The sequence below is a fragment of the Balaenoptera physalus genome (genome assembly GCF_965194825.1).
Source record: "Balaenoptera physalus genome assembly, chromosome: 8".
Classification (NCBI taxonomy): Eukaryota; Metazoa; Chordata; class Mammalia; order Artiodactyla; family Balaenopteridae; genus Balaenoptera; species Balaenoptera physalus.
In genome coordinates, this window is record NC_138887.1 from 15,604,077 (window position 1) to 15,629,845 (window position 25,769).

At 44.9% G+C, this 25,769-nt stretch overlaps 2 protein-coding genes across 4 annotated transcripts in view; one reads left to right on the plus strand and one right to left on the minus strand.

Moving 5' to 3' along the window:
* The window catches only part of LAMB1 (laminin subunit beta 1), a 74,880-nt gene that overhangs the window by 38,058 nt on the left and 11,053 nt on the right, over positions 1–25,769 (plus strand). Inside the window, exons 15-26 of the mRNA XM_082473394.1 lie at positions 1,034–1,192; positions 2,509–2,636; positions 2,851–2,974; positions 3,412–3,616; positions 4,769–4,912; positions 5,127–5,358; positions 8,058–8,221; positions 9,453–9,677; positions 10,694–10,908; positions 11,629–11,725; positions 21,785–22,154; positions 24,906–25,090. Of these exons, the coding sequence (XP_082329520.1) occupies positions 1,034–1,192; positions 2,509–2,636; positions 2,851–2,974; positions 3,412–3,616; positions 4,769–4,912; positions 5,127–5,358; positions 8,058–8,221; positions 9,453–9,677; positions 10,694–10,908; positions 11,629–11,725; positions 21,785–22,154; positions 24,906–25,090 (2,248 nt within the window). The remainder of the gene's footprint in view (positions 1–1,033; positions 1,193–2,508; positions 2,637–2,850; positions 2,975–3,411; positions 3,617–4,768; positions 4,913–5,126; positions 5,359–8,057; positions 8,222–9,452; positions 9,678–10,693; positions 10,909–11,628; positions 11,726–21,784; positions 22,155–24,905; positions 25,091–25,769) is intronic.
* DLD (dihydrolipoamide dehydrogenase) overlaps positions 23,213–25,769 on the minus strand; it is a 53,147-nt gene continuing 50,590 nt past the window's right edge. For all 3 annotated transcript variants that reach the window (XR_014266952.1, XR_014266953.1, XM_082473557.1), the window contains one exon: positions 23,213–24,697. The gene's annotated coding sequence lies outside the window, so the exon portion shown is untranslated. The remainder of the gene's footprint in view (positions 24,698–25,769) is intronic.

The following is a 25,769-nucleotide window of genomic DNA, read 5'->3' on the forward strand; positions in this document are numbered from 1 at the left end:
GTTGTTTTTTTTTTTTTCTTTTTCCATTCTCTTCTCTACTGATGCGCCAGAGTTAGCTGGTATAGTAAATATTCAGAGAGGATATTGCTTCAGTTTTCTAATGCTGTGTAACAAGTCGTGCCAAAAATTAGCGGCTTCAAATATATGTCTGGCACTTCAGCTGGGACAGCGGAAACAGCTGGAGGCCAGCTGGGTGCTGTTCTCCAAGCAGCTGTCTTGAGCTTCCTCACAGCATGGAGGTGTCTGGACAGTGAGAATTCTTACCTGGCATCTGGAGGAGGAAACAGAAACTGCCAGGTCTCTCAAGGTCTGGGCTGAGAAGTCCCAGAATGTCATTTTCTCACACTTTGCTGGTCACAAGGCACAAGGCCAGACCAGATTCGAGGGCAGGGGAACATAGGTTCCACCTCTTGATGGGTAAAGCCGCACACACATACATTACAGGGAATGAAGGGCTTCATCTCTGGAGGTAGCTAATCACAGTTACGGTATGTAATCCTGTGAATAAACTCAAATGCACCCTTGAGTTAAGCAACTCAAATTGATCCATTCTCAGCCTTACAATCAGAATTCACTCATCAGTAGTGAACATTCATGGTTGTAACAAGTTTCCTCACTTGTACGTGGCACCTGAAACAAATGCCAATGAGAATGACAGAAATACATCCTCTAGATATCGGGCTAGCCTTGTGGAAACCTGGGACATACCTGGTCACTCCTAGGCTTGCTAGTAACAGCATTTGGGATGTTCTCTTTCCTTCCTTCATGCTCATTTTCCTGGTTATGTCATAGAAGGTATATCCTAAGTCTTAAGCCCATCTCCAGTGTTCCAAGACTACCTCAACCTAAAAACTAAAAAGAAACCAATTACCTGTTTATAGACCAAAAAGTTATACAGTCTACTGGAAAATATGACTGCAAAAAATGGGTTTAATATCTACCATTTTGGACCTTTGGGTGACTTCAGATTTCTTCGACTGTTACATTGAATTCCATTTCAAGTAAAGCATCGGTCTTGTCCCCTTGTCCTCAGGGGGTCAGCATAGCGGAGCGGCAGTATATCCAGGGCCGTATTCCTTCCTGGACTGGAGCGGGCTTCGTCCGAGTGCCTGAAGGGGCTTATTTGGAGTTCTTCATCGACAACATACCATATTCTATGGAGTATGACATCCTAATTCGCTATGAGCCACAGGTAACCCCTTGGTAGACTAATGGGGGGGGGGATATTGGTAGAAAAATCTTTCTTCTAATGGACACTGTGTCTCTGTGAATTGTGAAGGGTGCATTGTAATAGAGGGAACGCTCTCTGACTTTCTATGCTCCTTGGAAGTAAAACTGTACATTTTTCTTCAGTTTCACGAACATTTCGTGATCTCCTTGTTAGGCACTTAGCCTTGCTGAGAACTGAGGTGGTGATGAGAATGTGCCAGGTTCTCTCCTTGCCTTTATGGCCTGCCCTGCCCAGGGATGGACACATGTCCCTAACTGCCATCAAAGGTGGAAAGTCTAAGAGCAGAGACACAAACAGTGCTGCAAGACGGGAGGTTCATACCAGCCGGACTGGCCAGGGGCTGCCAAAATGTTTACTAAAGAGTCAGTTGTAGGCCTTAAAACAGAGGTGGAATTTTGACACAAGAGGAAGTAAGGAATAGCATAAACAGCGGAGAAGGGGGTGTTTTGAGCATCCTTCCACATAGCCAGATAAGGGATATGGTTGGAGATGCTGTTAGGAGAAATGCTGGGATCAGTAAATGAACTTGGACTCTACACTAACAGGAAGCTGTCAAAGGGTTTTGGGCAAGGGATTGTCATTATCTAAGCTGTGGGGTTTTTGGGGGTTTTTTCAATCTTCTTTTTTGCTTTTAAGTCAGAGAAAGACGAATATCATATGATATCACTTACATGTGGAATCTAAAATATGATAAAAATGAACCTATCTACAAAGCAGAAATAGACTCACAGACATAGAAAACAAATTTATGGTTCCCAAAAGGGAAAGGACGGGGAGGGATACATTAGGAGTTTGGGATTAATGGATGCACACACACTACTATATATAAAATAGATAACCAACAAGGACCTCCTGTATAGCACAGGGAACTATATTCAGTATCTTGTAATAACCTATAATGGAAAAGAATCTGAAGAAGAATAGACAGATACATATGTATAACTGAATCACTTTGCTGTACACCTGAAACTAACACAATGTTGTAAGTCAACTATACTCCAATAAAAGATAATAAGCTGTGTTTTAAAGTGGATGAAAAGGGACGTTGGGAGAGGCAGGGAGAGCAGTGGGAGGCTGTTTCAGTGTCCAGGTGGGAAGGGGTTCGGGCTGGAACTGGGGTAATAGCCGAGGGGATGGTAAAGAGGGAGGGGAAACGCAAGCGAGCGTTTCCCATTTAAACGTGGCAAAAGATGGATGGATGGATCCATCCAAACAAACAGGCAGCAGTGAGTGGGCCAGCTCGGATGGTCTTTCCGATCATCTGTTTCTTACTGTAGCTCCCCGACCACTGGGAGAAAGCCGTCATCACAGTGCAGCGACCTGGGAAGATTCCAACCAGCAGCCGATGTGGAAACACTGTTCCTGATGATGACAACCAGGTGGTGTCCCTGTCGCCTGGCTCCAGGTCAGTGTGACAGTGGTTTGCAGCTCAACACAACCAACATGCAAATTAATTCTTTCTCTGATACCTCGCCTGGTGAGTTGTACAGTTACCATTTTGGGGCCAGAGCCAAACACGGACTGTTCCTGCCTTTGGGATGATCTACGTGGAGCTTTGATGGATTAGATACTTAAAGGCTCACGTTTGGTTGTTACTTTTCTCTTTTGTTTCGGGGCAGGTATGTGGTCCTCCCCCGCCCCGTGTGCTTTGAGAAGGGTGTGAACTACACAGTGCGGTTAGCGCTGCCCCAGTACACCTCCTCGGACAGCAGTGTGGACAGCCCCTACACGCTGATCGATTCTGTAAGTGGAGGTCGTTTCTGACATGAGCAGGGAGGGCTGGGCAGAAAGCAGGCATCAGCTTCCCCAGAGGGTTTTGTGGAGGGTAATGCTGAGAGGTGAGGCAGAGTCATTCTTTCTGCCTCTGAGGCGACTTTGCTTGTTTATTTTAATAAAACTCCACCCTCTGGAAAGGATCTACTCAAGACGATCCTTCCTGAAAATATGAAGTGTCTTAACAGTGACATTTCAAAACCCATCAAACTTTGTAAGAGGTCTCTAAACTTTTTCTGGCAAGAATATTTAAGAATGAAAAGGTTTTCACTTGACTCCATGAGTCTGTTTTTGTTTTTTTTTTCCAAGAGTCAAAGAAGCACCTGGGTTTTTTATGTGTTTGCTTGCGTTAATTGATGACCTGGGACAACCCCGGTAAGAACAGTGTGGTGGTGTTTTCTTCCTAGCTTGTTCTCATGCCGTTCTGTAAGTCGCTGGACATCTTCACCGTGGGAGGCTCAGGAGATGGGGTCGTCACCAACAGTGCCTGGGAAACCTTTCAGAGATACCGATGTCTGGAGAACAGCAGAAGCGTCGTGAAGACTCCGATGACCGATGTTTGCAGAAACATTATCTTTAGCATTTCCGCCCTGTTACACCAGGCAGGCCTGGGTAGGTATTACGGCTGCTGCTTCTGCCCCTTCTTTCTCAAGAGGCGTGAGGGCACTTGACATCACGAGGTACGTGGGCAGGCAGGTCCTGTAGTTCCGTGTTAGGCAGTCAGCCCAAAGGAAATAGTGTCTCAACTACAGTTGGTCTTTGCTTTTCTAAGAGTATGTTAGTGATAGAGCACCACTGACAATGGACTCAGTCATCAAGTAACACACAAAGAATAGGGGACCAGGGAAAGGTCCCTGAGACTTTCCATACGCGGGGTGGGGAGTTGGGATGGAATGACAGGAGCACTCCATAACTGAAATTGATATTTTGCTCTTTGAAAGGTCACTGGGCTTTTGTTGAAGGTCCTGTGATATTTGAGCTTTGAAGGCAAGGAGAGAAAACCTTAATGACCTCCTTCCTAGAAAAACCGCTTTTATCTGTCAACTCCGGCTCCTGCCACTTCCCCGGCACCCATCCGAGGGAGGATACCGCTTTAAATGGGAATTCGGAACAAGCCAAGGTGCTCATGGGGGTGGATTGGGAAGAGCCCGAGCGAAAGGACAGACCAGTGCAGAGCAAGTGGTACTCACTGGGCTCATTGCTGTGGGGAGCACGGCCGCCCTGGGTCACGGGCTTTTTTTTTTTTTTTTTTTTTAATTTTTATTGGAGTATAGTTGAAACTAATACAACATCAGTGTACAGCAAAGTGAATCAGTTATACATATCCACTCTTTTATTTTTTTTAAGATTCTTTTCCCATATAGGCCATTACAGAGTGTTGAGTAGCGTTCCCTGTGCTATACAGCAGGTTCTTATTAGTTATCTATTTTATATATAGTAATGTGTATATGTCAATCACAACCTCCCAATTTATCCCTCCCCCGCTATCCCCTGGTAACCAGAAATTTGTTTGTAACCAGAGTCACATCTGTGACTCTACTTCTGTTTTGTAAATAAGTTCATTTGTACCTTTTTTTTTTTTAGAATCCGCCTATAAGTGATACCATATGATATTTGTATTTCTGTGTCTGACTTACTTCACTCCGTATGACAATGTCTAGGTCCATCCATGTTGCTGCAAATGGCATTATTTTGTTCTTTTTTATGGCTGAGTAATATTCCATTGTATATAGGGTCGTGGGCTCTTGCCTCTCTCCCCTGCAGCTTGTGAGTGTGACCCTCAGGGCTCCTTAAGTTCCGTCTGCGACCCCAATGGAGGCCAGTGTCAGTGCCGGCCAAACGTGGTTGGAAGAAGGTGTGACAGGTGTGTTCCCGGCACCTTTGGCTTTGGCCCCAGCGGGTGCAAACGTAAGTTGATCAGAAGAATTGTAACGTATTCGTTCAGATCATGAGTCATACTAGCATGGGTTCCATAGCTTCAGAAGGCATGCTGCCCTCTGGAAATTGACCACAGGGGCCCATGAGCATTCTGCACTGGGCAGCGGGGGGACTGGCCTATGTAAGGGGTGTGTTTGCATTTAATGAGTTTTTCAGCCGGTCCCTTGGTTGCCTGTTTCCTCAGCTTGTGAGTGCCATCTGCAAGGATCTGTCAATGCTTTCTGTGACCCCATCACTGGCCAGTGCCGCTGTTTCCAGGGGGTGTACATGCGGCAGTGTGACCGGTGCTTACCCGGGTTCTGGGGCTTTCCGAGTTGCCAGCCCTGCCAGTGCAACGGCCATGGCGATGACTGCGACTCAGTGACCGGGGAATGCCTGAGCTGCCAGGACTACACCACGGGGCATAACTGTGAAAGGTACACACAGCCTCTTGAAAGTAAAGAGAATGAGATTGGTTTTGGCTGAGCAAACAGCATCTTAGGCAAACCACAGAATGAATCTACCAGTCTCCAGATGGCTCTTTCATTTCCGATCACCTCGGTATTTATTTTCTAGGAACTCATTCATTTATCCAGAACAGATTTAGCTTACACCCTCTGCGTGCCAGGCATTGTTCAAGGGCTGGGGGGGATACAGCAGAGAACAGAACTGATGTGAATCTGCTCTCTTTGGAGAGTCTTTCTAGAGGTCACCTTAAGGCTCTATAGAAATCATCTCTCTGTCTCAGCAGATCCTGGCCTAGGATGAGAGTTGTGAAATGTTAACGCCTAATTTAGGTCAAAGTAGAAACCAAATCCAAATGGGGATTAAATGGTTTTGTTTTTTGGAAACATGTCATGCAGCTACAGTTTCCAGGAGCCCACATAAAATGTGCACAAGTAGATTTGTTCTCCAGTTAGCAGATGTTAATTACATATTTATTATGGATGTAGTGCACTGCACTAAGGGATAGCAAAAATTGGACATAAAATGTGCCTCTAATAACATTACAGCCCAGCTCAGTAGATAAGGAACAGTCCATATGAAAAAATTACATCCTGACCTACAGCGTTCATTACTAATTAAGAAAGGCAGACGTGCTCTTAGAACCTGCTTTTTTTGGATTACTAGTCTCCACCTTTCAAGTCAATAAATCTTCTCTCTTCTAGTATCCATCCACATTATATGGGATTTTTGTTGTAAAAAAAAATTTCAGCAAGTGCTTCTAGTCAGTGCAAAAGTTGCTCATCAGATGAAAGAAGTTGTTAGTGAAAACTGCATTGTTGGTTACCTTATGGCTTGAAGATACGCAAGGCAGCAAATACTGCTGGATGGTATTCAAGAATTTAGCGATTTCAGTGACTACTCCTTAGAGTAAAAGTCAATCCTTCCAACCACAAATTGTGTTGTGAAAAGATAACAAGGAAACAGTTACACAAGATTAAAATGAAGAAATTAATATATTAGTGTCATCTTTGGTTTTCTCCCTTAAGTTTTTCATTACTGTTCTTTCATTGAGAGATGGACAATATATTCGAGAGAAAGAGAGACAAACAGATAAGAAAATCAGATGAAATAAGGGGAAGAGATGGGTTGGGGGAACACAGGTCAACAGCGGTGGTTGTCCACAAGACCGATCTGAAATCAGGCCCACTGTGAATTTTATTTGTAAAGCATTTTGATTTCTTGCAGAACTCAAAAGGGTATAGGAAGAGAAAAGATTTTCAGCCCTAGTTTGGGTGACAAAAGTGCATTAAAGTATTTCAGATGCTGCTGTCTAGCTTGAGCTGATTTCTCTTTCTTTTCCTCTTTCCGAGATGATCAATTTCAGTCCTGTGAATTTAAAAGGAAGCTCTAGGCTCAGATTATTGCCGAGGGGGTTAGAGAAGGAGGAGACAGGAAATGAACACTCAGTTCTTACCATGATGTATTTGGACTTACTTCACCTAGAAAAACCTCATAGAAAACTTTCTCACAAACTGTGGCACAAAATTGCTTCATCCCTGCTGATTTTCCCAGCACATAATTGGGGCACATGTTCTTGTATTGTGTCTGTGTCTAATTAAATAGAAGGTTAATGTCCTCTGAACAACTTTCCCCTTCTATTTCTTCATCCTTCCCCGCTCCCCATTTTAAAAAAATTACCTCTGCCTCAAAAAAGAAAGAAAAATAAAAACAAAAAAACTGAATTAGAAGTTCCAGGCCCAGTTGTGCTTCTATCCTGCTTATCTTGGATGAGTTAGCTCACCTCTCCAAGTATCCAACTTTCTGATAGTAGAATAACTAAGTTGGATTAGATGATATCCAAACTTCCTTCAAGCTCTCATGTTATAGGAAGTAAAAAAGTAACCTAAGTACCAGTCATGTTGAAAAGCAGCATGACATACTAAAAGAATTCCTTGCTAAAAGTCAGGAGGCTGAATTCAAATCATGGCTCATTTATTCACTAGTTGTGTAAGCCTTGCCAGTCATTTAAGCTCCATGGCTGCCTGATGTGTAAGGAGAGGAGATGGAACCTGTTGGGTTTGAGAACTGATAAATAACGTCTCTCATCCCTGAGAGGCAGACACAAGGGTCATGCATCTGGAGAGCATCCTTGTCGGCTTTATTACTGGTACAGGCTGGATTGCAGAACAAGGCATCGTGGGCTTGCTGACACAACGCCCCTCCCAGGCATAGGCAGAGACTGACAACCACGGGCTCTCTTTCCCCCAAGCCCCGCCCCCAGACTCCTTAATGCAAGGAAGGGAGCTACCAGAATGCTCAGGGCAGGCAGTAGGGTGCACTTGGGGAGATGTGCCTCTTCCTCTGGGGAGGAGTGAACGAGGGTCCGGGTGAGGCCAGAGGTGTCACCCTAATGCAGGGGTCCTGCCGTGGGGTCCCCAGCCTAGGAGCAGCAGCAGCAGCCCCTAAAGCAGAAACGGGGAGAGGGAGCCCAGCAATCTGTGTTTTAAAAGCCCTCCAGGGATTTCTGATTAGAACTAGTGTTTGAGCCACTGCTCTACTGGCAAGTGCTTCGTGTGGAAACGTGAGGAATGATGTTCCTAAACAGAGAATATGGTTTCTTAGACTCTTTCTTGCAACAGATTTCTTATAACTGGGGTTCATGACCTTCTCTCTTCGGCAACTGATGTAGGTGCTTGGCTGGTTACTATGGAGATCCCATCATTGGGTCAGGAGATCACTGCCGTCCTTGTCCTTGTCCAGATGGTCCCGACAGCGGACGCCAGTTTGCCAGTAGCTGTTATCAAGACCCTGTTACTTTACAGCTTGCCTGTGTCTGTAATCCTGGATACATCGGTAAGTGATGTGCAGACTTTCGGAGGAAAAGATGCGTCTTCACGAGATTAGCTATTAAGGAAGAAAAAAGATGAAGAGTGAGCCAATTTAGTTGCTTTTTTTTTTTTTTTTTTTTTTTACAATCCTTAATTAAAAGTGAAGGGCATCTGAAATATAGAAGATGTTCTTTTCCTGTTTGGCATGTGGGGTAGAGTCAATTTTTGTGTCTCTGATAATAATGTTATAATACAGGGCACAATAGCAAGCTCATTTAATCCGTAAGTCCCTGCTGACACTTTTCTGGTCTTAACCAGTTGAAAAGTTAATTTACATTTTACTTCTTCGTTTCCTTATCCAACTCCTAGTGGAAGAGTCTCAAAGTAGTGAAGTGGCCAAATAGGGGGCAGAAGGAAGAAAAGAATATCATCTGGGAGTCCCCAGACAACAGAACCAGTCAAAGCTAGATATATTCTTCATTGTTTACTATACTCACATTATCTGTCAACACTCAGAGTGTAGCTAGTTGTACATACAAACATTATTTCATCCTTGATGCCACCGTTTCAAATACTCATTATGCTTATCCATGGCTCAGCCAATTTGCATGTTTCAGGATTTTTAAAAATAATTTATTTTACTGAAGTATAGTTGATTTACAGTGTTTTAAATTCTGCTGTACAGCAAAGTGATTCAGTTATACATATATATATATACATTCTTTTTCATATTCTTTTCCATTATGGTTTATCCCAGGATACTGAATATTGTTCCCTGTGCTATACAGTAAGACCTTGTTTATCCTTCGCGATTCCTTAAGAAGGGAAATCGGTCATCCCGAGGGGCCCCATTTTTCAGGTTGCTCATGGAGGAGCAGGGATTTTCCAGTGAATATAAGCCTCAGGTTAGGATGTAACATCCAGCTAAGCTTTCCGCTGTGAGACCATTGTTTCACTCCTGATCTGTCCATCCCTGTGCAATGAGGAGCTAACCTCCTGCATGCTGGAGCCTCCAAACTCTCCCCGCCCCACCGCGGCCGCGGAGCCAGGCTGCAGCAGCACCGCTGCAAAGACGCGGCTTCCCCTCACGGCTAACGGCTCATTTCCCCTGAAGGCTCAGTCACCTGGCTCGGTAACTAGCACTCTGGGGACCGAGGCGCTGCCTGGGTGGGCCCTCTGGTTGGCGGGAATGTCGGGGGACCAGACCTTTCAGTGGGCAAAGCCGAAGGTCCCATGCTGGTTTTATTGGACAACAGGCTCCAGATGCGACGACTGTGCCTCGGGCTTCTTTGGCAATCCCTTGGACGTGGGGGGCACGTGTCAGCCTTGCCAGTGTCACCACAACATCGACACGACGGACCCAGAAGCCTGTGACAAGGAGACCGGGAGGTGCCTCAAGTGCCTGTACCACACAGAGGGGGAGCACTGCCAGCTCTGCCGCTTCGGTTACTATGGCGACGCCCTCCAGCAGGATTGTCGCAGTAAGATGCACGTTCCCTCTGCCCGCTCCTTTGGATGACTTCTACTGTCTTCCTCCTCCTCCTCCTCCTTCTTGGGGGATTTTATTCTTCGGGGGTTTATCTCATCGGGGAAAATGCTTGTTCAGAGGGGTAAAATTTCACTGGTGACAAAAGAAAGATGAGGATGATTTTTTTTTTTTTCTTTACATCCTCATTTCCTGGCAGAGCTGAAGTGTCGAGCTGTGGCTCAGTGCCTGAAAGGGAACCAAAAGCTGTGTCGCTGTCCCCGTGATAAATGCCATCCCATAGAGTATATTGATTTTATGTTCTGCCCATGAACTTTCTGATGGGCTGGGACTTCTGTGTCCTAAATACGCACTTTGGTCCGTACCTTTTCTTACGTCATTGATGGGTAGAGCCTTCCAGCTTAAGGAAAAGAAAGAAGTAACATCTCTGAAGTCTCTGTTTTGGAACACATTATTTCTCTCTCATCACGAGATCAGCCAGCATTTCCTGCTGTGGCTGCACGGCCCCCAGGCCCCTGTCTTTGTTGATACAAACACGTGTGGAATGTTGAGGACCAGCAGGACCTGATTGCTTTAAGCCTTCCTCGCTTAAAGGGCTTCTCCCTGCCACGGCTCACACAGCCATGACTGTTCTTCCCTGCCAAGAGTTTGAAATCATTAGGTATCTCCGTTCCCACAGCATAGGTTTTATTTCCAGTTAAATCTTCAACTTTACAATGACTCACCAGACGCTTATTAAATCAAGTATTTTGAAAATACTGCCGGGCAGAATGTGTCATTTTGCAGGTCTGCCTGGGAAATGTCAGAACTGCACGGGACATCATAAGAAGATGAAGGCCACAGTTTTAGATTTTTTTTTAATCCCCTCTGTTCCTTTCTCTACTTGTTTGCATTTCCAAGTCGAAATCTGGAGAGGGAAAATGGTAGTCATCTGATGTAGCTGACTTTGGCGTGATCTGTGTGTTTTCCGAGTGTGACTCTGTAAGTACGTCTGACCTGTTCTTTTTTCAGAGTGTGTCTGCAATTACCTGGGCACCGTGCAGGAGCACTGTAACGGCTCTGACTGCCAGTGCGACAAAATCACCGGGCAGTGCTTGTGTCTCCCTAATGTGATCGGCCAGAACTGTGACCGCTGTGCACCCAACACCTGGCAGCTGGCCAGCGGGACAGGGTGTGACCCGTGCGCCTGCGATGCTGCTCATGCCTTCGGGCCGTCCTGTAACGAGGTGAGGCGTTGTGGCCGGCGGAGGCCGTCATGGCATATGGAAAGATGACTTTGAGTCCTGGTGGCAGCTGTTTGGTGGCCGGGCCCCAGTTAGAGAAAGGCACCCCTCCATGTGGTCACAGCCTTGCACCAGGGCACACAGCTTGGCAAACACAGCGCAGACTGGATATGCACCGTCACCGGTCCCCCTTGGCTGGGGCTGCGTAACTGTGCCCAGAGGCCCCATCGGGTGCACCCGTAGCACCGCAGCCTAGCGCCCCAGCTGAAGGGGTGCAGACTCGCTTTAGAATGGACAAGGGGGGCCGTTTTTCTTCAATACCTGGCTGCCGAATCAGGCTTTTTTTCCCTTAACCACACAGCCTGAAATGAACCACATAGTCATACCCAACATTGTAGAAAGTTCTCCTGTTCCCTGACACACACAGAATGGTGAGTGAGTCACAGGTGGTCCAGGCTTGTGAGCAATGTGAGGAAACATGTCAATAAAGGGAGACGTGCCCTGGGCCTTCCCAGCCCCAGTTGCAGAAGAGCAGTTAGGAGACACCGGCCTGGGGCCCTCAGCACCTGGGCTCAGCGTAAGATGCCCTGTTCCTGGTCAGGTGTGAGGCCTTCTCAGGCCGACAGATGGGTCCCCCTTCCCGTAACTGGCAGCCGGAAAAGGCAGTGCAGCCTGGCCTTGGCCCGGCAGCCTGTCTGACCCGGCTCTGTCTTCTGGCCGCAGTTCACGGGGCAGTGCCAGTGCATGCCTGGCTTCGGAGGCCGCACGTGCAGCGAGTGCCAGGAGCTTTTCTGGGGGGACCCCAGCGTGGAGTGCCGAGGTGAGGCGCGGGCGCCGGGCTCTCGGGTGGAGTGGAGGCGACGGGTGTCTGAGGGAGCCTTCTGTCCAGTACAGCACAAATGAACTTGTCTATAAAAACGAGGTTTGATTACGAAAGAAATGCATGCTCATGGTTTAAAAACAAAAAATCCTGGAGGCATGTAGGTGGTAAAAAGTGGACCTGCTGGCTTCCAGCTCTGTTCCCCAGGGGTGAGGTTTGTCTCAGCACAGATAAGCACACATACGTACCCCAAATACACACAGAATGGCTTTATTTATTTATTTTTATTTATTTATTTATTTATTTATTTATTTATTTATTTATTTATTGGCTGTGTTGGGTCTTCGCTTCTGTGCGAGGGCTTTCTCTAGTTGCGGCGAGCGGGGGCCACTCTTCATCGCGGTGCGCGGGCCTCTCACTATCGCGGCCTCTCTTGTTGCGGAGCACAGGCTCCAGACGCGCAGGCTCAGTAGTTGTGGCCCAAGGGCCCAGTTGCTCCGCGGCATGTGGGATCCTCCCAGACCAGGGCTCGAACCCGTGTCCCCTGCATTGGCAGGCAGATTCTCAACCACTGCGCCACCAGGGAAGCCCTGGCTTTATTTTTTTATTATTTTTTAAATGGAAGTATAGTTGATTTACAGTGTATCAGGTGTACATCAGAGTGATTCAGTTATATATATATGTGTGTGTATATAAAAATATACTTTTTCAGATTCTTTTCCTTATAGGTTATTACAAGATACTGAGTAGAGTTCCCTGTGCTATACAGTAGGTCCTTGTTGGTTATCTATTTTATATATAGTAGTGTGTATTAATGTGAATCCCAACCTCCTAATTTATCCCTCCCCCATCCTTTTCCCCCTCGGTAACCATAAGTTTGTTTTCTATGTCTGTAAGTCTGTTTCTGTTTCGTAAATAAGTTCATTTGTACTGTTTTTTAGATTCCAACTATAAGGGATATTATATGATATTTGTCTTTTTCTATCTGTCTTCCTTCACTTAGTATGATCATCTCTAGGTCCATCCATGTTGCTGCAGATGGCATTTTTTCATTCGTTTTTATGGTTGAGTAACCAGAATGGCTTTTAAAAATGCTTTTAACCAAAATGTGCTCATATTCACCATCGAGTTCTGCAAATTGACTTTTTCCCCCTCTGAACAGTATGCTGGGGCCAGCTTTCTTGTCTGCACAAGCAGAGCTAAGTGTTCTGGTAGGATCGTTTGATCCCAGTGTAACAGGCAGGTGGTGCTGACACTTAAAGCCCTCGGCAGGAGTGTACTGTCCTCGTCAGCAGGGACAACAAAGGAACAGGTGACAGGAGCGCCACGTCTGTTAAATGTGACTGAAACCCAGATTCCCACTTAGGCTTATGATTAACTAGGACTGTGAGGGAAAACTTGATGTTTTCTTAAGAACAAAACTTGCTACAATCATGTGAATCAGAAGGATTGCTTAATTTTTATGCTGTTGCAATTTTTTTTTTTTTTTGACCTGCCAGGTTATTTTTAAGATCTTCAAGTAAAAGCATTTATGGGAAAGATTTTAAATGACTGTTGCTATTCTGTATTCTTCTTCTTTCTTTCCTACTTGGGTTTTCTTCTGTATGTTTTAAGTTTATAACTATGGATAAACATCTTCTGTAGTTTCTTACTTGCTCTTTGATACATTTTCTTCATTACACATCTGAAATTCTAGGTCCCTGTTGGACTCTACATTAAAAAAATATGTATCTTTTTCTTTTTTGGATACAACTGTAGTGAGAAATAATACAGATCTGCAAGTTAGCAGTTCATTCAGAATATTCTGTCGAAAGTCACAAACTTAGATACTACGTGTTCTTTCAGAGTCAACTCATCTGTTCCTTAACAGCCAGAAGACTTCAAACAGTGGACACAACCAGAACCAATGGCATATGGTTGTTTTTTTTTTCATTCTAGGTGTAGCCAGAAGGGTCTGTACTAACATCTTAGATGAGATGAAGGTTTGCTCCACAGAGGAGATATGAAGGCTGTGTTGATAAGTGTGCTTTAATTCATCATCCTTCAGTCCCGACATTGGTTCTTTTCTATTCTTTTTTTTTTTTTTTAATTTATTTATTTATGTATTTATTTTTGGCTGTGTTGTGTCTTCGTTTCTGTGCAAGGGCTTTCTCTAGTTGCGGCGAGCAGGGGCCACTCTTCATCGCGGTGCGCGGGCCTCTCACTATCGCGGCCTCTCTTGTTGCGGAGCACAGGCTCCAGACGCGCAGGCTCAGTAATGGTGGTTCACGGGCCCAGTTGCTCCGCGGCATGTGGGATCTTCCCAGACCAGGGCTCGAACCCGTGTCCCCTGCATTAGCAGGCAGAGTCTCAACCACTGCGCCACCAGGGAAGCCCCCGATGTTGGTTCTTAACGGGATCTGATTTTCTTACTTCCTTTAGAAGGTCTGTGTGACATTCAGTGGACCACTTGATTCGAGATGTCTCCTGCAAGTAAGATCCTGCTTAAAATCTGGTTCCTCCAGAGCTCTAACCACAATTCTGTTAAATTCCTCAATCTTGTACTGCCCCAAGGGCTTGATTTTCTCCAGATAATAGTTCTATCATTGCTTATAGCCTGATTCTGTCAGCATGTGTCATTGGCAAAATAGCTTTGGCTGCCAAAGCTTTCTGACCTTTTGCTCCGTCTAAGCTTTATTAGCATGGAAAACCTGTTTCCTGGAGTCAGAGTCAGTCAGAGGATTGTTCATTTAATACTCAGAACTTTACCCCTTACCCTTTCATCTTTAAACTTTTGCCTCTAAATCTGCCAGAGACATTGTGGCTTATAAGAACAGTGTCAACTTGCTCAGGTCAAAAGTTAGATCATGTTTTAGAAACTTTGCAAAGAGAGGAATCCACGGCATCCATGTTTGCCAACTTCTCTGTTCGTTTTATCTAGAAGAAAGGTCAGCCTGTTACATAAGAAACTATGGGGACCCAAAGGCTTTCGACACTCTGTGGAGAAAGCTCGTAACTGACAAGGCACCCAGAGAGGGTGAGAACTGAGTTAACGGTGGGGGAGTCCTGGCCAGCTGCGGACCTTGTGCACACAGGATGGCAGTCGGAGCAGGACCAGTATAATATGATGAGGGCAGGGACAAAAATTCAGGAGTGGACAGAGTTCAGGAACAGAGTCACCAGTGAAAACGGGAGGATAAGAACTTGAAGGGATAGGGTCCAGCGACCAGCAGGGACAAGAATAGGTGTCATCTGAAATTAGGTGGAACTATGGGGGAAATAATGTGACCACTTTTCTCAAATTACATCATTCATTGGCCAAGAGTCTTCAGTTTCAAATCATTTAGTTGAACAGGGCACAAGTTTAAACTTTCTGGGGCCACCTCGCTAACAATATGCTTATAGAAAAACTTAGGTCATAGCTAAGTAGTCTCCTTATGGAAAAAAATGGAGTTATGTCAAGGACAAACGAGTTGAGCCTCCAGCTCATGAATTGTTGAATGTTCCCATTGTCCTGGTGGGTTGGGGCTCTTGGCCGATGGTGCCGAGTCTGAACAAGCCCATCACTGTGCTGGATGGAGAGGATCTCGCCTACCCAGTCCTGAACGTGCCCGAGAAAGCCTCGGCCCGGAGCCCTGCCTTGTGCCCTGAGGACTGAAGGGGTCACAGGAGGAATCTTCCTGTTGATTGGTGGATAGCAGAAGCAGGGATCCTGGCTCTTGGAAAAGGCCAGTGTTTCTTAAACCCAGGCTGATTGGAAATGTGGGCCATAGGTGAGAGGCTCTGGGTAGTGGCATTTTTTTCATCCAGCTTGTTTCTCATTTCAAACTGTTTTTTGTAGAAAATCGAAATACATTTTTTCTCAGACATAATTTTTTTTTTTTTTTAATGCTTGTCATCTTTTCTCAGGCTGGGATTCATTTACAATCACCCACCTTTTTATTTCCAGTGTGGCTCAGGAAATCAGATTTAATTTGATTCTTCAGAGAACCACGGATCCCCTTGTTAGTAGAGGGAAGGCTTGTCTACGGCCATGTGCCAAATCCAGCTCACAGCCTGGGCTGGTGAATAAAGTTTTAATGGAACACAGCCATGCCCATTTGTTTACATATTGTCTGGGTCTGCCTTCGTGCTGCAGTGCCCGAGTTGAGCAGTTGTGACAGAGCCCATAGGGCCTGCAAAGCCTAAATACGTACTATCTTTTATAGAAAACGTTTGCCAACTCCTGGGCCAGACAGCCAGCTCATTTCTGCAGGTGAAGTCATAGTCATTCTCCAACTTCCATTTCAAAACTCAAGTTATAGTACTGAGGCCAAAAAAAAAGGTGGGGCTGGAGGAGGTAGAGAATTTAAAGAAAAAGAAAATCACATTTCAGAGATGAAAAAGCATTTAAAGTAAAATAGAAATGCCTAAGTAAAGTAAGTAAAGCTTTGGGCATGATAGCACATCCTGGGGTCCCTTATTGCTGTGAGGCAAGGTCCACGGCAAAAGCGAATAAACCGTCACCTGATTTTAGGATATAGCACTCTCTCGGTCCCCAGGCAAGTTCAAGCTTCAAAAGGAAAGAGGGGATCAACACAACCCTGAGTGACTGCCCACTAGGGTGCCCAGTGGGGAGTGGATGCAGCAGAGGAGAGCTGCTCCCTGAGAGGGGGGTTGGGGGGGGCGGAGCTTGCAAGCTGTGGGGAAACGGTAGGTAAAGTATCAGGACCGCTGGAGGTGAGTGGTGCTGTCCTTTGCAGCATCAGAGGAGGGAAGCCCGGTAGGAACTGGAGTCACTTGGCAGGTGTCATGGAAACTGTCTTCGTGGAGAGTAACGAGGAGCTTTGGTTTCACCATTGGGGATGAATTTTCTTCAATGGGCAGGGGAGGTCTGCAGACGGGGAGGGCAGGATACAAAGAAAGCAGAAAAGTTACACCCGCTGATACAGAGGCACACGGGCCGATGTTTCCCATTCTGGCATTCACTTGCTAACGCTTTCCTCTAGATCTCAATATCTCTAAAATGGGTACAATATTTTTCATCTGCCTACCTCTTAGAGAACATGTTTTATTTACTTTTATTTTTTTAATTGAAGTATCGTTGCTGTACAATATTATATGTTACAGGTGTCCAGTATAATGATTCACAATTTTTAAAGGTTATACTCCATTTATAGTTATTATAAAGTATTGGCTATATTCCATGTTGTACAGGATATCCTTGTAGCTTATTTTATACCTAATAGTTTGTACCTCTTGTTTTAAATGATGAGAAAACTTAGTAAAAATTGAGAGAACCCGCTGCCCACATAACCAAGAATATATTTATAGATGAAGGTAGAATTCTCATGGCTCGTTAAAATGATGACGGTCTCATTTTTAGAATGCTGTTTGTCATCTTCACAATTTGTTCAGCTTAAAAATCAGGCAACAACTTTTGCTATATACACTCTTCTTCTTCCCAAGAGAAAGTTTTTGATCCTCTGCCAAATAATCCCATTCCTTAAAGCCACGTTGAGCTGCAGGTCCCCCTGGACTCCTATGCCTTTCTCTGAAGAGAGGAGAAAACCCATTGGCCCCCGTCAGAGACAGCCTGCACATTAGCTGATAATTTTTCCCATCCCAGTGAATGTGAGAGATGATTGATTGGAGAGTCTCCTTCACAATTTTAGTGTCCTTGAAGTTTTAAATTGTCAGGTGAGAACCAACCTTTACTCTTAGGGGAGGTCTTTTTACAAGGTCCTAAGTGTGGGCCTTCTAGTTCTTGCCTCCCAGGTGACCCCATTAGAGAAGCAGTTCTGGAAACTCAATAAGGGAAAGAAGCACGTGCCCACCGGCACTTTAGCAGTTTCCCAGCTTCAGTTTGAAATGAAAACCTGATGCGTTTTAGGTAGTCATTTGGTACCCTTCCAGAGAAAGGTCAGGATCGACTTTTTCAGTGATGAAACTGCAATCCAGCCATCTATGAAATTTGACTGTACTTTTCAAATGGAGGAATGTTGTCAGCTGAGTGGGTCCTGGTCTCTGGAGGGCGCCGAAGCTCTGCCCCGCCTCTGCGATGCTGGTCTTCAGGGGAAGGGTCCAGAGCTCAGCTGGGACGAGAATTAGGTGGACTATGGGAAAAAAACATGACCGTTTTTCTCAAATTATGTGATTAATTGCCAAATATGCTTTCAATTGCTAATCTTTCAGTTGAAGTGGTTTGTTGGAGGGCACAGGTTTAGACTTTCTGGGACCACCTATATGCTTCTGGAAAGACTTGAGTCATAGCTAAGTATTCTCCTTATGGATAAAAAATGTAGCTGTGTGAAAAACAAGGAAAGCCTTAATGGGAGGGCACTTGCCTTCCAAATCCCACAGTCTGGGGCCAATATTTTCCCCCTCAAAGATGCCCATGACCGAATGAGAGCAAGACATGCCTTTACCAATGACCTCAATGAAAAATTGTTAGAGAAATTAAAAATAAATTTAACATATGCACACATCCCTTGCCCCCAGCATGAATCTAGTGAAAACCTCTTTAGGACTGAACTGAAGTGTACCTTTGCATTATCTAGGGGAAAGAAAGGTTTTCTAAGAACGTGCAGCATCTGCTACCGTTGTCCCAAGCCTAAGGGGGATGGTAAAATAGGACAGATCTGCTGGGCCACTGAGGCCCCAAACAGGGCTACCTGCTGGGGCCTGCGGGACAGGAGCGACTGACAGTCTGATTCATTTCACATGGCATCATGAAGGCCCCCCACTTGCACAGGTCCTGAGGTCTGTGCATCAGCTTACATGGGTTAACTCGAGGCTCATGATTGCTCCACTCCACACACACATACACACTTAACAGGCAGAAGGGAGGAGAACAGCTGGGAAGGTAACAGTCAGTACTCCCCAAAATGGGGTGTAGCAGCCCTCAGCATCAGCATCTCCTGGCAACTGCTAGAAATACAAATTCTCAGACCTCACTGGCTCCAGATCTGGGGGTGGGGTGGAAATGTGTTAAACGAGTCCTGCACGTGATTCTGATGCGCGCCGGAGTTTGAGAGGCTAAGACCTAGATGACCCAGGTTAACTTACAGCTTTTTGGAAGATGACTAAATTTTATGAGATGATATGGAAATTCATTCCCAAAGTCTGAAGTTCTTCCCATCCTCCTGATTGTAGAAACTGATGAAGGCAGTGGTTTCCCCAAGCCTTTCCCATTCTTTTTCTGGGGTGTCATTAGGTATTCCACTAGAGAAAGATCCCACGGTCCAATGAGTCTGGGATATGACTGGGTAAAAAAAAATGTGAAACAGGGTTGTTCCTGCAGAACTCCTATGAGTCTTTAATATGCTGTTTGTTTTGAACCTTCAAGAGGAGGATGTAGAATCTCCCGAACCTGCTTGATCATGGAACTCTCATTTCTGGGAACATCTCCTAGAACTAATTAATGGTCTAGGGAAAAGAGTTATCCACAGCTCACCTAAGTTGCTTCCTGATTCATGAGAATGCCCCAAAGAACACAGGAAAATGAAACATGCCTGGAAAGAAACAAAATGCTTAAGGAAAAAGCAGCTTTGTTTTGAAAACCTAAGGTACCAGGAAAATGCTACAGATTTTAAATCCTAAAGGTTGAAGACTGGAGTATTCCAAACTTCAGATTGTTTAAGAATCATGTTATTGGCAAATATGCAAAGACTAACGTAAGGCCATGACAACTTTTTTTCCATGGAAATATGATCAAGCAACACTCTGGGCAGGAACCTCCAGACACTTGGACAGAGTGTTAAGAATAAAAACATTTATTGAGCGCTTACTCTGGACCAGACACTTCTCTGAATATTTTAGAGTTAAGTTATTTCATCCTGAAAGCAATCCTAGGAGGAGCTAGGTATAATCATTACCCCTTTTATGCGGAAAGCATGAGTCAGTTTCTGTCCTCCCCAGGGCCACATAGCTGGGTGTGGGGAAGGCAGGATTCACCACCAGGCAGCCTGCGCTCTCATTACAAGGCTGTGCTACTCAGACTTGCTGCTTGAGATCGTGGAGTGTAGTTGGCAAACAAAGGCCAGGAAAAGCTAAACTAAGAATACAAGGCAAGGTGTGAGGATGTTCAGGTGAACGGTCCAAGCCACAAACACGTCTTCCTGGCTTTGGAGGATAGAGGCGTTTTGCTTCTCAGGACCATCGGTGAAACTGGTTCTGGAAGATGTTTTATTAGAAAGTCTTTCAGAGGCAATCACACCTGTTGACTCAAGAAGGGGTTTTTTTGTTTGTTTTTAATTGAAGTATAGTTGATTTACAATGTTGTGCTGTACAGTAGGTCCTTGTTGTTTATCTATTTTAAACGTAGTAGTGTGTACATGTTAATCCCGAACTCCTAATTTATCCCTCCCTTCCCTCACCTTTCTCCTTTGGTGACCGTAAGTTTGTTTTCTATGTCTCAGGGTTTATTTGTTCTGTAAATAAGTTCATCTGTATCTTTGACTTACTTCACTTAGAATGATAATCTCTAGGTCCATCCATGTTGCTGCAAATGGCATTATTTCATTCTTCTTTGATGGCTGGGTAATATGCCATTTGTGTGTGTGTGTATGTGTATGTGTGTATGTATATATATACACCACATCTTCTTTATCCATTCCTCTGTTGATGGACACTTAGGTTGCTTCTGTGTGTTGGCTGTTGTAAATAGTGCTGCTATGTGCACTGGGGTGCAAAGCTACCTGAGAGAGGATGATTCTGTTGGGCTTTGCCACAATTGACATTGCGTCTTAGGAGGATTATTTTCTTTTGTAGGGGTGTATGGATGTCTCTTGCGTGCCTGTATCAAAAGCGAGGTTAAAGGCTCCTTTGGCAAAGACAGTTGAACTCCAGTTTGCAAGTTGACCCTGTGCTCAGAGCTGAGAATGGAAAGATGGTTACAGGTGTACCTCTGCCCTTGGAGTCCACAATCTAGTTAGGGAAATAGGATCTTTGTTTTTTTTTTTATCCCCACCTTTTCCCAGAAAGGATTTAAGGCCAGCGATAAGATGTGTGTACAGGCCTTTTGTTATTCAAACACTGTACAGATACTGTGAAATGTCAAGTGTTGATATAAAACCAAGTTAGTCACCTGAGCTTTGGGACTCTGAGCCAGGGTTCAATGGCGTAGGCATCATGATGGGTAATCTCAGCCACAGTCCGTTGGCCAAGAACGCAGATTTCACCCTGTACCATTTGGTTCTGCCTAAGGTGCCCACCCTGTTGGGCCAGTGAGAGGTTGGGACTGAATGGCTCCCAAGGCCCTTTCTATCACTTCAGATGTTTTATGAGCCTATGCTCTTAGGGCTGGGGGTGGTTATCACAATGGCAGACACTCACCCACGAGTTAGATGATACTGAGTTGAAAGCCTGAGTTAGATGACACTGAGTTGAAAGCCTTTTAATCGGATACTTGGAATTCCTGAGACGTCTGCCTGATTTAGTTTTTTTTTTTAATCAACTTTATTGCATTTCGTCAAGCATTCACTGTTCTGCTTTGTGACCAGGTAGAGGGATGTTGGTGTGTTGCTCATTACTGCTGTATCTCGGGCCAGAGGCCTCACGTCATCAGGCTGTCACCTGAATTGTCTGTCCTGGTAGGATCTACAGACGGGTCAAAAAAAGAGGGAGGCAAAGGCAGGACAGAGCTTAAGAGCACAGGCTATGGAGCCTGCAAAGTGCTGAGTTAGAATCCTGGCTTGGCCATTTCCTTGCTGGAAGACTTAGCAGTCATGTAACCTTTCTAAACCTCAGTTTCCACTCCATAAAACTGATGATTTTAACACCTGGATCCTGTAGTGTTACGGTGAGGATTAAATGACATGATGCACGTAAACCATCTGTACAGTGGCAGGCACAACGGTGTACAATGGTGTTCACTTAAAAAACAAACTATCGTCACTATTATTGTTAAGACATGATTAGCCAGGGTTGAGGTAACGCGTGTTCTGGAGGAAGCAGCTGCGGTCCCTGTGCAAACCGCTGGTAAACTGTCGTGGACCATTTACAAACCTTCCCATTGTAACGGTGACTGAGGATTCTAACTGCCAAGTCGCTGAGGCTGGGGCTCTAGTAGCTCAGCCAGCACTGCCGTCTCCCTTCTAGCCTGTGACTGCGACCCCAGGGGCATCGAGACACCGCAGTGTGACCAGTCCACCGGCCAGTGTGTCTGCGTCGAGGGTGTGGAGGGTCCACGCTGTGACAAGTGCACTCGGGGGTACTCGGGCGTCTTCCCCGACTGCATGCCCTGCCACCAGTGCTTTGCTCTTTGGGACGTGATCATCGCTGAGTTGACCAACAGGACCCAGAAGTTCCTGGAGAAAGCCAAGGCCTTGAAGATCAGTGGCGTGATTGGGCCTTACCGGGAGACTGTGGACTCGGTGGAGAAGAAAGTCAACGAGATCAGAGATGTCCTGGCCCAGAGCCCAGCTGCCGAGCCGCTGAAGAACGTCGGGGACCTCTTTGAGGAAGCAGAGTAAGTAGCTGATGAACCAGAGTAACAGCTCACGATGGTGTTTCCACTTGATGAATCCACAGCGTGGCCCTTCCACCAGGAGGCGTGGTTAGTGCTGTGAGTGAAAACAGGTAACTGGGCCATTCGTTTTCCAGCAGTCGCTGCTCTGGGCATGGGGGTGAGTGGACGCTGGCTCATTGTTGGGGACCAGAGTTGCAGAGACTGCAGTGCAAAATGTGTGAACGTTACATTCAGCACTCTTCTCTGCAAACAGCACTCTCGGGCAGTAGAATGGCCAGGATGCTGGATTCAGAGACAAAGGATCCGGATCCGTAACAGAGTCACAGCGGGGTTACTTGCTAGGCTCGTGAACTTGAATGACTCGCTCATTTCTAAGCCTCTCTCTCCTCTCCTGCGGGGGAGGGGAGGATAGTATTTACCTTTCCCTGACGGAGTAACAAAAGGATTGATCTATGAAATGGTAAGGTAATTACAGAAAACAGTATGAATTGTTATTATATGTTTTGCTACTACCAGGGAAAGTCCATTACCACAAATAAGACTCCTATTTCTAGGTTATTTCCACTGCTCAGCTGCTGGTCCACTAGAGCAGTGCTTCATTCACCTAATTATAACAAATTCTCTGTGATGAAAATTCCTCTTCTTAGCCCTTCTCTGGGTAATCATCTAATTGGAGAGCGTGTATTTTGCCAGTGGAAGCAGAGAGAATTGAGCAAAGTGATGCTGAACTTTCTCCCATTTTTTTCTCCCATTTTCTTCTCCCATTTCTCCCAGCCAGTCATCTTTCCTGCTCTCAAACATTCCAACTCCCTTTGCCAAAAAGGACCACCCCCCCGACCCAAAACAGAATAAGGTCTAAGCTAAAGGACAAAACAGGAAAGGGTACGAAGCATTTGTGTTTCCCCAAATGCTATGGGTTTTTATTGTAGACTCACCATTTGGCATGAGCAAGGGGGTTGTTTCATGGCTAAGTCCTATACATTAAGGCGATATTATATCATGACAGAACTACGGTAACATTTTTGTGTGATGGGACTTTTAATCAGCATCTCTAAGAAGTGAGATGGCCTTTTCATCTCAGTGCTGTGTATGAGAAGCAGGAAGCTGACCGCTGACATTAGCTCAAGTACCTTGTAGGAGGTCCTTCCTAGACCTTCTAGACTTAAAGTAACTAGTCCCTTGATTTCAAGCCTCAGATCTCACGGCCAAGATCATGCGGTTGACCAGGGTGTTAGGCGATGTCTGATGCAGGGCCATAATGCACTTAGTGAGAAATTTAACCTCATTAAAAAGACCGTGGTACAGCGCTCAGCCTTCTCGCATGTAGCGATAACGAGCTGTGGAAGGCCCTGGTCTGAGTGCAAGCCCATTTAGGAAATGATTTCTTTGGCCTGGGTGTCATGCGCCTTAAGGGAAAACAAGAAAATCTGGTATCCATCAAGAGCCTGCCAGAAGAGCGACTACACTCCTCAGACAGCCCTGGTCCTACCGTCACTCTTCACCTAATCAGACAGATTGTAATCACCTCGGGAACACCAATTTCATCAATCTTTTTTCAACACAGTATCCAAGGACGCGTGGTCTAGGATCCAAAGGGGCATTATTTACAAATATACAATGTGAGATTTGACTTTGTAAAATTATAACATTGTACGAGACCTGAGGAGAAATGAAAGCCTTCTGTGAATCAACCGATTAATAAAAGCAAAGCACTGAAAAAAAAGAAACTAGCCTCAGGAAAACAGCCATCAGGTTTACAAAATGTAATTTAACCCGAAATCCTTTTAAGCACTTTTTCTTTGAGTTGGGTCATGGTATTCTCTCAGCCTTAAACATCATTTTTCGATTGGCCCCCAACCTTTCAGCATCTCTGCATTTTCCCAGTTTTTTGTACGATTATATTCCTGAGAAGACAATAATACTCACTTAGGTGATACCCAGGGGTAAGGTCTTCTCAAATATTCCTTTCTTTGAGATACATACACACATGCACACTGTATATACGAGTAATTCACAAATAGATGCCTAAAGTACAGCTTTGGAGACAGGAAGATACAGAACAAAATGCAGTTGGGTTTAGATTCCAAATGAAATATTGTGAAAGCTAAATGGTTATCATATTCCATTCTTACTGGTACTACCTTCTTTCTCAGGAAAAACAAAAGGGTTGCTTTGTTGGTGGAAGGAGGAGGCTCCTTTGATGGGACGTGGCTTGAAAGGGGGTCGGGTATGAAAAGCTCCTTTGGGTTGCTCCCACTGTCTTCCTGGTGGCGGTGGGGCTTGCTTTCTGAATGTCCCATCTTGAAGGAGATCCCTGAGGTTCACATGAGAGCATTTTTGGTGGGTGGCTGGGAGGCATAATTGTACACTGGAGTCACATCTTTCGAGTTTGTGGGATTGTATGGGCTTGAAGCTGCTTATGTACAGAGCTGGTACTCCATGCTCTGGATCTGTGCTCATGTTACATCAGACATTCGGAATCCCTCCTGTAGTCCATCCGCCACAACACAGCTGAGTGGTGCTGCTGTGTTTTTCTTCAAAGTCTTGAAGATCAAGAAAAATTATTAGATTTAACATAGTCTCTTAATGATAAGAATAAAACCAGTACTTAAAGATAAATTATTACAGACTACTGAATCGGTCTGAAATTACAGAGTAATGGATAAAGTATTAGTAGAAAATGTAAAATTGAGACTTCAAGTTTTCCCTTTGGTTTATTTTCCTTAAGTAAATTTGCCCTCCTCTTTACAGGAAACTAACCAAAGATGTTACAGAAAAGATGGCTCAGGTGGAAGTAAATTTATCTGACACAGCTACGCAAAACAACAGCACGGCCAGAGAACTAGATGCTCTACAGACAGAAGCGGAAAGCCTGGATAACACAGTGAAAGAGCTTGCTGAACAACTGGAATTTATCAAAAATTCAGATATTCGGGGTGAGCATTTTTTTGTGCAAATACTTAATCCTGGGCAATGGATTTTACCACCTGTCTAACCTTTTATTTTTTTTATTTTTATTTTTTTTTAAAACATCTTTATTGAAGTATAATTGCTTTACAATGGTGTGTTAGTTTCTGCTTTATAACAAAGTGAATCAGTTATACATATACATATGTTCCCATATCTCTTCCCTCTTGCATCTCCCTCCTAACCTTTTAATAGAGCACTTTCAGAAGAAAATTAAGTGCTTTGTAGTCATTTTAAAGCTTTTTCTCATTGAGACTCTGGCACAAATGAGGATTGAAGTCCCCATTTTACAAACATGGGACGCGGGGCACAGAAGGGGTTGCGTGGAGCGAGCAGTGGTTGTTGCATTAGAATGGCATGTGTTTTCTGATTTTTAAATTTTTTTTCCAGTTAGTGGTTTACCCCCTTGGCTTCTCTTAGAAACGGGCTCTTGTAAAAAGTTAAGAAATTAAGTTGATACTTCTGCACATCATTTTATATTCAAGAATGTTACTTGGTCAGGAAATCACATTTACAAATCGTTTATTGGTGTTGTAGGCCGTATTATGGGACCTTCCCTCCCCACAGCAAAAGAAAGTTAAAAATGTGTCACATCACCCTATCCATCCTGCTTTATGCATGATTGCTTATTTTTTTGGCTAGATCCTT